Source organism: Oncorhynchus clarkii, chromosome 2 (assembly GCF_045791955.1).
Source record: "Oncorhynchus clarkii lewisi isolate Uvic-CL-2024 chromosome 2, UVic_Ocla_1.0, whole genome shotgun sequence".
Classification (NCBI taxonomy): Eukaryota; Metazoa; Chordata; class Actinopteri; order Salmoniformes; family Salmonidae; genus Oncorhynchus; species Oncorhynchus clarkii.
The window spans coordinates 17,949,503-17,962,249 of record NC_092148.1 but is presented as its reverse complement, the minus strand read 5'-3'; the positions used below and the strand labels follow the sequence as shown (position 1 = coordinate 17,962,249).

Genomic DNA, 12,747 nt, shown 5'->3' with positions numbered 1-12,747 from the left:
ACTGTAGCCTCCGAGATGTTGTTGGGTATCTATTTCCAAGATGTTGTGTTATGTAGCCTACCGCCCACAGCGTTTGCTATATACTTCGAGTTTTTTTGTGGTGAGGCTGAGGTTTATGGGTGAGGTTTACACCTGTCCTTTGCGTCAAATACAAAGTTATTTCACATTTGTTGTTAGAAAATTACAAGTGATGCAAGTGCAGATGAAAGTTCATAGTTGATATTTAAACACTTCAATATCCAAGTTGGAATAGCCTATGATGGCTATTTATCAGATAGCCATCAAAGCAAAGCAAATTCCATCTGTTGGCAAATCATGTAAATAACGTTTTTTTTATGTTCTTTATGAGTTGGTTACCTGCTCTGGAAAATAAGTACTTTGCATATGAATTGTGTACAAGACAGAATACATTTTTAGAATTGGAATAATTTGCCCAAATAAGGTTTACTGAAACGAATGGGAAGTGATTTCATTGATGTTTTAACATTGTATTCTCAACTTGCTTTCAGGAGGGGTGGGCAAAGGTGGTGATAGAGGAGAGGAGCCAGGATCCTTGCAGAGTGGGCAGCAACAGTCCATGCACGGCGCAGGCCACTGCAAGTGGTTCAATGTGCGGATGGGCTTCGGGTTTATATCCATGACTAGTCGTGGGGGAACTCCCGTAGATCCTCCTATGGATGTATTTGTTCACCAAGTAAGTTAAGTTGAACCATCTATGGATACAAATAATCAGCTGATAGTCAAGCTGAACCCTCATGTCTACACGAGTTGGATACAAGTTCTCCCACTCCTATACGAGGTGAACACACAGTGCAGGCTATTGGATAGTTTGTATCTCTACCACATATCTCTGAGACACATGCACATTGTTGAGGGGCAGTGGTAACATTGTAACACCTAAGTTGTAGCATCCTCATGAATGAGCTTCTGTGTAGGATGTCTGTAGGACTACAGGAAATAATTAACATTCGGAAAATTATTGTTATAGTGAAATAGTTTTGCAATGCAAAAATGTGTGATTGATAGATGTTACTTGTCATGTTTTATAGACCCAGAAGACAGGGGGAAGGGCATCTGTATAAGAGGGGGTTTTCTGAAGCCAAAGAAAAGACAGGGGGTGCATGGTAGTGGTCAGGTTAAACATGTGCTTAGAGGCCAACCTCAACCAGGTTTAGATGTTGGACATTATTTCACTCCTGTGTGGGCTTTGGCCTGTGTATGTTATAGCACTGCTTTCCTTCACCATCTCGTGCCATGTTGTTAGATTCTATTGACACTTTGCAGCCCAATTAGAGACAGAATTCCATCAAATCCACCCCAAAATTGCCACATTTTAGGTGTGCTTGATTTAGCTTGCCAAGTCCCTATCCTGTGTGGCTCAGTTGGTAGAGAATTTCACTTGCAATGCCAGGGTTGTGGGTTAGAGTCCCACAGGGGACAAGTGCGAAAATGTATGTAAGTTGCTCAGGATAAGAGCATCTGCTAAATGACTCAAATGTAAATGTGGTAGGATTTTCTTGGGCAGCATAGGTTTGGGGAGTGGTATGGTGGAAGATATAGTGTATGATGCGATGGGAGACCGGCTGGAGTGTATCCTTGATTATGACTGCCCATCAGTCCATCTCATCTCACTGTGTGTTTGGCAGGCTCCTCCTTCCTTCCAGGGCTAGGCTAATACCAGTCTTTGTTTGTTCCTCTTCCTGGTGTTTTTTTTCCCCTCAAAGGGGAGAAAGAGAAAAAAAGCTACCTACCTACTTGTGTTCACGTGACTTCCTTCTTACAGTGAGTCATCTATTGATAGAGGGACTGATTGTAGAGAAGACTGGTTTCTATGGCCAGCTGATGAAATGCCTATGACGACAGTGCAGCTAACTGCTAACCAACACTGTTGGAGCAATGCAGTTGCAGTATGTTATCTGTCTGTGCTTTTGACCACTGCTTCTGTTTGATGTTGAGTCACTGTCTCCACGGGCTTTTGGGACCACTGCAATGCATGATTTACTCACTCTTCAATTACAATTCAGATTCATTTTAACTGGGAAATATTTGGTGCATGAATCTGAGACTGATTTCTGGAAATGTTTCACAAAGTTGCGTGGATTGATATACTGTAGGTTTTTTCCTTGCATAGCTTAAATATGACTAACAAATGACTAACAGGAGGATTCTGTAGACAGGACTGTGGAGAGAACGCATATGGCTTTGTAGAATGACCTGAAGAACTGCTTCAAGTGGGGGAACTTCTCTCTTTAAACTGGGAATTAGTTGTGATCTGTTGACGATGGAACAGTTGAAGCTCAACAAACGCCTGTGGTATATTCAGGAGTTAAACTTGCTGAAGCCTGACCCAGCCTGAACTCTAGGCTTTTGTCATTTTTTTCAACATGTATGTCCTCTCCAACCCTGTCATTCATATCACATTTCTCTCAATCAAGCCGTCCAGTGACAAAAGCTCCCTCCACTATTGGAAGAGCTAGTAAACAGACCATGTGCTGAAAAGAAAAGCACTGTATATACCCGCACCCCTTCCTCTTTGTCATGTCCCTCCTTTCTCCTTGCTCACTTTTTCTGTCTTTCCCGTCTCTTCTATGCCCTTTTTCATTCCCACATCCCCCAACCGAAAACAGGCAAAATGGCTGCTGTGCTGGGTTGGTCTGTGGTAGCCCAGAGTTTAGGAGGCTCCAGCAGGGCTAACAGAGAGCTGGCCTGGGCTAACAGAGAGCTGGTCTGGGCTAACAGAGAGCTGGTCTGGGCTAACAGAGAGCTGGCCTGGGCTGAGGGCTGATGGCTCAAATATGTCGGGGGGGAGGACGAGGTGTCTGGATCAGAGAATCCTGAACCTATGCTTTGACTTCTGTTGAAACACAAATCAGTGACTTAGAGTGACTCGTAGAAATATGGGCTAGATTAGTTTTGTTGGCCTCTGTAAAGATGAACTAGGGTTAAGTTTAGTTGCATGTTGTTTCATTAGGATTCATGGGTTATTTTGTTTTTATTTTATTCGTTGCTAGATTGAGTTATTCATTTTTAGGGGAGGGGGGTTTGTCGTTCAGACATGCAATAATTTACATTACTGTAAACAACTTTCACAGAAATCAAATCATTTGTTTTAATCAGTGGTATTCCTTTTGTGTATTAGAAAAAGTTATTATGTATTGTGAACTGGGGGTTAATTGGCTTAATTAATGCTGTTGTTGAGGTAATAGTTACTGTAAATGTATTAATTAATTTAGTAAACATTTATTTTGGACAAGATCCATGAAAATGTAATTAGATGTAAAAGTGAATAAGAAACGTTGTTTAAGAAAAGGAATAAAGCTCTAATTGAGAGATTATTAGGATATTTTTGATATTTTCAAAAGCTAAATTATCTGTGTTTAATTTGATAAAATATAAATAGTATTACCATTTATATACTATATATGCCTATTATTTACATGTTTATAATAAAATAATTGTAAAATTGTATTTGGTAATTGTGTTTTTCTTTGGATTAAATGTATTTAAAGAACTCATTAACCTTAATCAAGCAATTATTATTATTTGATACATTAATAGATCATACATACAATTATATTTCTAACAAATATGGAAAGGGAAGCAACTGTTTTAAAGTTTCACAAACAGTAAGATATTATTTGTTTTAATACATATTTTAAATACTGTAAAAATACTTTTTTTGTATTTTATAATGGGACAATAGTGATGATAATAGCAGTAATTATAATAGATTTGTTATTACAAGATTATATGCAACAAATGCATTTTTTTTACACCAAAATCCTTTTTCACTTGCCATTAAATTGTTTTAGAAACATTTTGTGATCTATATTAGCAACTGAATGCCTAAGATTCCGATGACTGAGCTCATAGATCAACATGTAAGACTGAAACTGGACTTTTCTTACTAGCACTGGCTTTGCTGATAGCTGCTTTACTGAGGACAGTTTTACTCACTACGACTGTGACATGTGGTTGTCTCACCCAGCTATGTTAAGATGAATGCATTAAGTGTAAGTTGCTCTGGATAAGAGCGTGTGCTAAAATGTAAAGAATGTAAATGTTACACCAACCATACCTCGTTTTCTACTTGTTATTAACAATATCCTGCTCAAAGTACAGCTATTTGCTTTCCTGTGGCTCGGGTGGGTCTGTGGCTCTGTGTAAAGATCTAAAATTCCCTCAAGTGGAGAGATTGTGGGTCTATTCTGAAAGTCTAGTGTTCTACTGTAGTGTGCTAAGGTCCATCTGAATCCTCTGGTATAGGAAGTGAACCAATGTGCTCAGTCCACAGTGACAGACCCAGGGAATGGCAGGGAGCAAGTGATTGTAGGGATCAGCCATTATGACGGAGTAGTCCTCAAGCACGTATTTGGATACTTGGTAGCAAATTATCAAATGTGATGTAGATAGATGAATTTGATTCATCCATCTGCTTGATTGAGACCTAGATGGAGAGGTGGGTTGATTTAGATTTACTGTGTGTGACTAGACCAGGAGATCCCTGTGTAACCTGTGTCTTCTTCTCCCTATCCTGTCCTATCCTCCTCCTTCTGTCCCAGAGCAAGCTGCACATGGAGGGCTTTCGCAGCCTGCGGGAGGGAGAGCCACTAGAGTTTACTTTCCAGATGTCCCTCAGGGGCCTGGAGTCTGTACAAGTCACGGGCCTCGGGGGAGGCCCCTGCTTGGGCAGTGAGAGGAGACAGAAACCCAAGCCCCCAGCCCCGCAGCAGAGATGGAAGCCAAAAGGAGACCGGTGAGTGAACCATAGAAATAGAATTACTAGAACAGACTTTCCTTTCATGTTCTGTTATGAGTGAATATAGAGTGGGTAAGACTTGCTGCTGCAGGGAGGGAATTGAGACTAGCAACAGAACAGACAATGATGTTGGAAGGAACAGGGTAGTGCTGCGGTGATCATTAGTGATGTGTGTGTTTGTATGTGCATACGTGTGTGTGCCTGTGTATGTGTGCATTGATGTAATCTATTTAGCAGTAGCTGCATATTCGTATTTACCTGTGTATGATTCAGGGGTTCTGTGTGGACTATACCTGCTGCATTATTTACATTATGTCAAAGGTCCACATTTGTAGAGGTTCTGTTACATGGTGTTCCTTTAGAGGTCAAATGTACGATGAGTTTAGTATAAATAATGAATGTGATTGTGCTGTACCTTTTCCTGTGTGGTGCTGCATTTCCACCCAAACTGTTATTCTATAGGGCTCCAGTTGCCATGGTTTTACGGCAATATTGTATGACGGAGGTCTAGTCGGTCTAAGTGCTACTATTTCCGTGATGGTTGGTTTTGAGGTTCTGCTGCTGGCTGCTATTTGCTTTGAATACAGATTTGTCCTTAACCCCACTGACATAGATTGGTGACAGGAACGGCTGTTTTAACAGCTGTTTCCCAACCAGATGCAATGTTGTAATGTAGAGCAAATATCACTTTAGACTGAAGAGGAATTGTCAGAAACAGGCTTTTTATTTTATACAGGATTGTCCTTTTATTCATCGTTAGGTGATGTTATATTGCATCATGTTGCGTTATGGTGGATACTCATTTTATGACCCGAGTTAGGCCTATGCTACATCAATGATCACATTTATTTAACAATATATACTTATTTTTTTGTGTAGACATTTCATCCTAATTTCCCTCCCCATTGTTATAATGTAAGAGGGATCTTTCTTCAAAGGCAGGAATAGAAATATGTTGAGGTCAGTGTGTTGACCTCTAACCCCTAACCTTTCAGGGTCAGTAACAGAGCTGCTGGTTGGATCCAAATAGGCAGGTTAAAAACATTTTATAAACACTACATTCCCTTTAATAACATCCACCAGCTTTTATTTTTTATATTTTTTTATATTGGTTTATTACATTTTTCTATTTAATGGGTCGATGTATTACAGTGTTACACAGTTAAACTCTTGGCTCCCTGATCTTATAAACATTGACAATATTTGAACATTTTGGAATTTACAAATAAATTGTGCCAACATCTTTCTCTTCACTTGAGTTATTGGTTTACTTGAAAGTCAAACCTCAGCTGATTTGTTGTTCTGTGCAAATATTAGAAATGATGCAAACATAAATGTTGTGGAAACTATGTAACCATGTGCCTATGTGGTTGATATGTTATAAAAACATTTACGACCAGCATGGCAGCTTGTCTTGTGAAAACTGGTTATTCACTCTTACCAGCTAGAATGGGAGTCTGTGGTGGGGGTTGGGGAGTGGAGGAGGGGGTATTGGTAGGTAACCTCCCAAGCAAGCGAACTAGCCTGGATGAAACCTAAATTCCAATGCCCTTCCCCCTCTCTTCTCCTTCCCTCTCCCCCCTTGCATGTTCTAATTGAAGATGCCACCGTGAGGGACCCCCTGCAAGCCTCCAGCTCAGTCATGCGAAACTCTTTGTTTCCATCTGAAAGAGTTAAAGCTGCAATATGTAACTTTTTGAGTGACCGGCCTGAAATGTAGCCGTATAACATCTGACTGCAAGTTAATAATGTCTATTGCAAAGTAATTGGTATGATTTGCTCTTATATTAACCAGTTAATTGAATAGCTTCCTATTTGATTCAGTAAAACAGACCATGTGACAGGTTGGAGTGACACGACTTAGTTCCCTGTATGGAACCCTGCTTTGTTTCGCCTTGTCATCAATGTTTCGCCTTGTCATTGTTTTTGCCCGTGAGCAGCTTGGTTATTTATTGCAGGCCTTAGGCCTGTTGTTGACATACTGCATTTCTATAGACATTTGTCAGTAAGCTATAAATATCAGCAAGTGTGCAAATGTGTTATTAAAGCGCATTTTAGCAGGGAAAATAATAAGCTGTTTATCTATTTATTTGGTTTGTCATCTCTTGATGAGAACACATATGAGAAGTATTGTATTTGCATTGGTCACTTTAACTGTTTTCTCTTAAAGGTTCAGTATTGGTGTTATTCTATGGTGTATTCTATGGTGTATTCTATAGTGTATTCTATGGTGTATTCTATGCATATTCTATGGTGTATTCTATGCATATTCTATGGTGTATTCTATGCATATTCTATGGTGTATTCTATAGTGTATTCTATGGTGTATTCTATGCATATTCTATGGTGTATTCTATGGTGTATTCTATAGTGTATTCTAGGGTGTATTCTATGGTGTATTCTATGCATATTCTATGGTGTATTCTATGGTGTATTCTATGCATATTCTATGGTGTATTCTATATATATTCTATGGTGTATTCTATACATATTCTATGGTGTATTCTATGGTGTATTCTATGCATATTCTATGGTGTATTCTATACATATTCTATGGTGTATTCTATGGTGTATTCTATGCATATTCTATGGTGTATTCTATACATATTCTATGGTGTATTCTATACATATTCTATGGTGTATTCTATGGTGTATTCTATGCATATTCTATGGTGTATTCTATACATATTCTATGGTGTATTCTATGGTGTATTCTATGCATATTCTATGGTGTATTCTATACATATTCTATGGTGTATTCTATACATATTCTATAGTGTATTCTATGGTGTATTCTATGGTGTATTCTATGGTGTATTCTATGCATATTCTATGGTGTATTCTATGGTGTATTCTATGCATATTCTATGGTGTATTCTATGCATATTCTATGGTGTATTCTATACATATTCTATGGTGTATTCTATGGTGTATTCTATGGTGTATTCTATGCATATTCTATGGTGTATTCTATACATATTCTATGGTGTATTCTATACATATTCTATGGTGTATTCTATGCACATTCTATGGTGTATTCTATGCACATTCTATGGTGTATTCTATGCATATTCTATGGTGTATTCTATACATAATCTATGGTGTATTCTATACATATTCTATAGTGTATTCTATGGTGTATTCTATGGTGTATTCTATGCATATTCTATGGTGTATTCTATGGTGTATTCTATGCATATTCTATGGTGTATTCTATGCATATTCTATGGTGTATTCTATACATATTCTATGGTGTATTCTATGGTGTATTCTATGCATATTCTATGGTGTATTCTATACATATTCTATGGTGTATTCTATACATATTCTATGGTGTATTCTATGCACATTCTATGGTGTATTCTATGCACATTCTATGGTGTATTCTATGCATATTCTATGGTGTATTCTATACATAATCTATGGTGTATTCTATACATATTCTATGGTGTATTCTATGCACATTCTATGGTTTATTCTATACATATTCTATGGTGTATTCTATACATATTCTATGCACATTCTATGGTGTATTCTATGCACATTCTATGGTGTATTCTATGTGAAATGCTGCCATCTAAAGGATACATTTGGACCAACAGATTTTAGGTAAATATAATTAAACCAATCTAGTAAGCATGTTATAATTGTATTTCTACCATATTACATTCTAGAGAAAATGTAATGATATCCCATATAAGAAGTTCTAGGTTGTATTCTTTGAATACAGAATAAATACGCACTTTAAGCCCTGAAGTTGCTTGTTAAGCCCAAGAAATTGCTTGTTTGTGAATTGGAATGTGACAAGGATCTCATCTCTCTGTGTCTCAGATGCTATAACTGTGGAGGACTAGACCACCATGCCAAAGAGTGTAGCCTGCCGCCCCAGCCAAAGAAGTGCCACTACTGCCAGAGCGCGACGCACATGGTGGCCCACTGTCCTCACCGCCCCCCTGGCCCCTTGTCTCCCGGCCCTGCCACAGCCACTCAGGGAAGACGCACTACTGTGGACCAGTACCCCTCTACCTTCACCACCACCTCCTACAGCCCCAGTCCCAGGCAGGGAAACAGGCACTCCCAGCCCTCTCAGGACAGTTCCTCCCCCCTCAGCAAGTCTTCCAGCTCTCCGGAAGACCCGGCACAGATTCAGAGGAGATCTGGAGGACACCACAGGTTGAAACAATCCTGATCCACATCCACCATGGACGGATGCCACCTGTTAGTATTACCTCTGGTCCAATAAAACCACCTTCCTTCAGTCTGATCAGTCTCCTCCTCACACAGACACATCCTGAGCTACATACTGAGCAACCTCAAGCAGATCCACATGTCTAACCAAATGGACAGTAAAGTATCTATTTTACTTCCCCAATCCCTCTCAGACTCTCCCTCTACTAAACTGTGTACATCTTAGCTACCTCCTGGGCCAACTCAAACCATCTCCACATAGATAGACCTATACTCTTAGCTACCTCCTGGGCCAACTCAAACCATCTCCACATAGATAGACCTATACTCTTAGCTACCTCCTGGGCCAACACAAACCATCTCCACATAGATAGACCTATACTCTTAGCTACCTCCTGGGCCAACTCAAACCATCTCCACATAGATAGACCTATACTCTTAGCTACCTCCTGGGCCAACTCAAACCATCTCCACATAGATAGACCTATACTCGTAGCTACCTCCTGGGCCAACTCAAACCATCTCCACATAGATAGACCTATACTCTTAGCTACCTCCTGGGCCAACTCAAACCATCTCCACATAGATAGACCTATACTCTTAGCTACCTCCTGGGCCAACTCAAACCATCTCCACATAGATAGACCTATACTCGTAGCTACCTCCTGGGCCAACTCAAACCATCTCCACATAGATAGACCTATACTCTTAGCTACCTCCGGGGCCAGATTCAGCCTCATCTACCTCAGACTGGTAGGGATGGTCAGTCACCCTTGTGTATCCATCACTCAGTCAGGTTCATTGACATCTGCTCTACTATCAATTGCAATAAGAAGACAACTAGGAATGGGACTGACACACAAACAGCCAAAGCAATCTTGTTCTTTCTCTTTTGATAATTTACCTCATCTGAACTCTATTGTCCCAAAGCTCAGTCTGTTCAAATTCACCTGGATTCGCCATTCACCTGGATTCACCATTCACCTGGATTCACCATTCACCTGGATTCACCTGGATTCACCATTCACCTGGATTCACCATTCACCTGGATTCACCTGGATTCACCTGGATTCACCTGGATTCACCATTCACCTGGATTCACCATTCACCTGGATTCACCTGGATTCACCTGGATTCACCATTCACCTGGATTCACCATTCACCTGGATTCACCATTCACCTGGATTCACCATTCACCTGGATTCACCATTCACCTGGATTCACCATTCACCTGTTCCAACGGGAAGTATTTCTTAGATCTTCTTTATTTATTTTGGAGAACTACACAGGGCGGTTCAAAGCCTTTGTTTTCTCTGTGCGTTTTTCATAAGACGGTAGCCAAAGACACCCAAACCCAATCATACCTCTTAGGCCCGGTTTGCCGGACAAAGATTAAACCTAGACTTAGACTAGAACGCCCTTTCAATGGAGCATCGTGGTTGTCATTGAACGTGCTTTTTAGTCCATGACTAAACTAGATCTGTGCCTGGGAAACTGTTTCTAACTAAACCAATGCTAATATGATAATTTGTCTGTTCAGGGCAGTGAAGAAGTAGTATGCCTCCTCATGGTCTCATTCATCCTCATTAATAAGAATACTCAATGTAAATATTAAGATGTATGTTCAATACATTTATAAGGAGACATGGTTTATGTTTCTTTTAACTTTACCCACACCATATATCATGACCACACAGTACTCTCTCTCTCCCACAGGGTACAGCTGCACTGACTGACTGTGAAAGGGAATTCTCAGTGTGTCAGCAGAGCAGTCACTTCTTAATGTGTGTTGACAAATCAAACTTAATCTAATCGAATGACCTTAGTAGGAAGTGTAAGATGACAAATAATCAATGGGGTGAAATGTTTGCCTTCAATCCTTTGACTGCGTGACTGAAGGGCATGATACTGCATGAAACAAAGCCCAGATATGTTCTGTAATGCAGCTATGAATTGAACGTCTAGGCTCTGCTATGTTTACTGACAGTGAATACGTGTTATACTCATAGATCGTATATATAATCAAACATTAGCACAAACCAAACTAGATCCCTGGAGGACTCAAATTTTATATTTTCTCACAGGAGAAAGAATGTTCTCAGGGAACTTACCAAAAAGTTTACTTTTCATTTTGAGGGGAATCATCATCATAGAAGTAAATGTGTTTTTGTTTTAAGCAAACCATGTGATATTGAGTTAGTGTTCGACTCTATAGCCTTATGTACTGATCTTAGTAACTACCTCTGAGTTCCAGGTATACATACTGTTATTATGTCCATGTTACATTGTAAATGGACATAGCCACATCTGTGTGAACCTGTGTGTTATTGTAAGTGCATACCACCATCTAGTGGTCAGTTCTGGTAATTGATATTCTGTTTACATTATGGTTTCTGTTTGTCTTAGCATTCGTTGGTCACACCACTTAGACAAAGGACCAAACTGAAATCCTACACACGGGCCTTATTCACAGAGTGTACAAAACATTAAGAACACCTTCCTAATATTGAGTTGCACCACCCTTTTATCCTCAGAACAGCCTCAGTTCATCGGGGCATGGACTGGTGTCGAAAGCCTTCCACAGGGATGTTGGCCCATGTTGACTCCAATGCTTCCCACAGTTTTGTCAAGTTGGCTGGATGTCCTTTGGGTGGTGGACCATTCTTGATACACATGGGAAACTGTTGAGCGGGAAAAACTCCTCAACAGCGTTGCAGTTCTTGACACAGATGCACCTGGCACATACTACCATACTCCATTCAAAGGCACTTCAATCTGTTGTCTTGCCCATTCACCCTCTGAATGCCACACATACACCATCCATGTCTCATTTGTCTCAAGGCTTAAAAATCCTAATTAAAACGGTCTCCTCCCCTTCATCTACACTGGTTGAAGTGGATTTAACAAGTTAGATCAATACGGGATCATAGCTTTCATCTGGATTCACCTGGTCAGTCTGTCATGGAAAGAGCAGGTGTTCCTAATGTTTTGCACACTCAGTGTAATTGTGATTTGGTCATTATCCTTCTAAGTTATGAATTTCTCCTTCGATTCAAATAACGATGATTATGTAAGAAATGTTCTGTACAGTCAGTGTATATCAAATCACCGCTGGACATATGGAACTGGGGTTTCTGTCAAACTCATCTGCCAAAAAAAGGTATTATTTAGTCATATGTTTTGTTTATATGGTAACTTTAGTGAAGTATGTGTTTTATCCTCTGTTATGTGTGATCCTCAGAGATTGATGGAACTACTGATATTGTTTTAACCTTTTATGGATCATATCATCTAATTGTGTGTATTAATTATCAATTCATAACAGATAAGCAACAGTGAATCGCTATCTCATGTTTCTGTAACAGGGTAGGGGTCCATTTCAATTCAGTCAGTTCAGGTTGGAAGCTAAAATTCCAATTCCATTTGGAAAGCAATTAGGTAAAAATGGAATTTAAATTTCAGTTGACATCCTGAACTGCCTGAATGGAAATGGAATTGACCCCAACTATTCTGCAACATTTCTGTAATAGTTGAGACAGCCCTGTGGATGCAGACTGAACCAAAGCATTTATTGTGGAGATATATGCCCCAAAGACAACCCAGAAAGCTAAAAGCTTGTGTGTGTATGTATGTATGTATTTTCAGTGTTGTGCTTGTATAAAACAATCAAGTGTTTGTCCATAGCAGAAGATTGTCTAAACATCTCGAAAGAGCACTGATATCTGTTGGATTGTTTTCCTGTTGGCCTGTCATTCATTCATTGTATTCAACGTCATTTTTGTTTGTTACACCAATCATGG

The 12,747-nt window shown here is 39.6% G+C and overlaps 1 protein-coding gene across 1 annotated transcript; it reads left to right on the top strand.

The window, feature by feature from the left end:
* Nucleotides 1-505: 505 nt before the first annotated feature.
* On the top strand, nucleotides 506-8,948 carry LOC139380105 (protein lin-28 homolog A-like; the record flags this gene model as incomplete). The annotated part of the gene is made up of 3 exons (XM_071122565.1): nucleotides 506-694; nucleotides 4,563-4,756; nucleotides 8,591-8,948. Coding segments are annotated over 3 exons (741 nt in total), but the record flags the coding sequence as incomplete, so codon positions are not given.
* Between the last annotated feature and the right edge of the window lie 3,799 nt (nucleotides 8,949-12,747).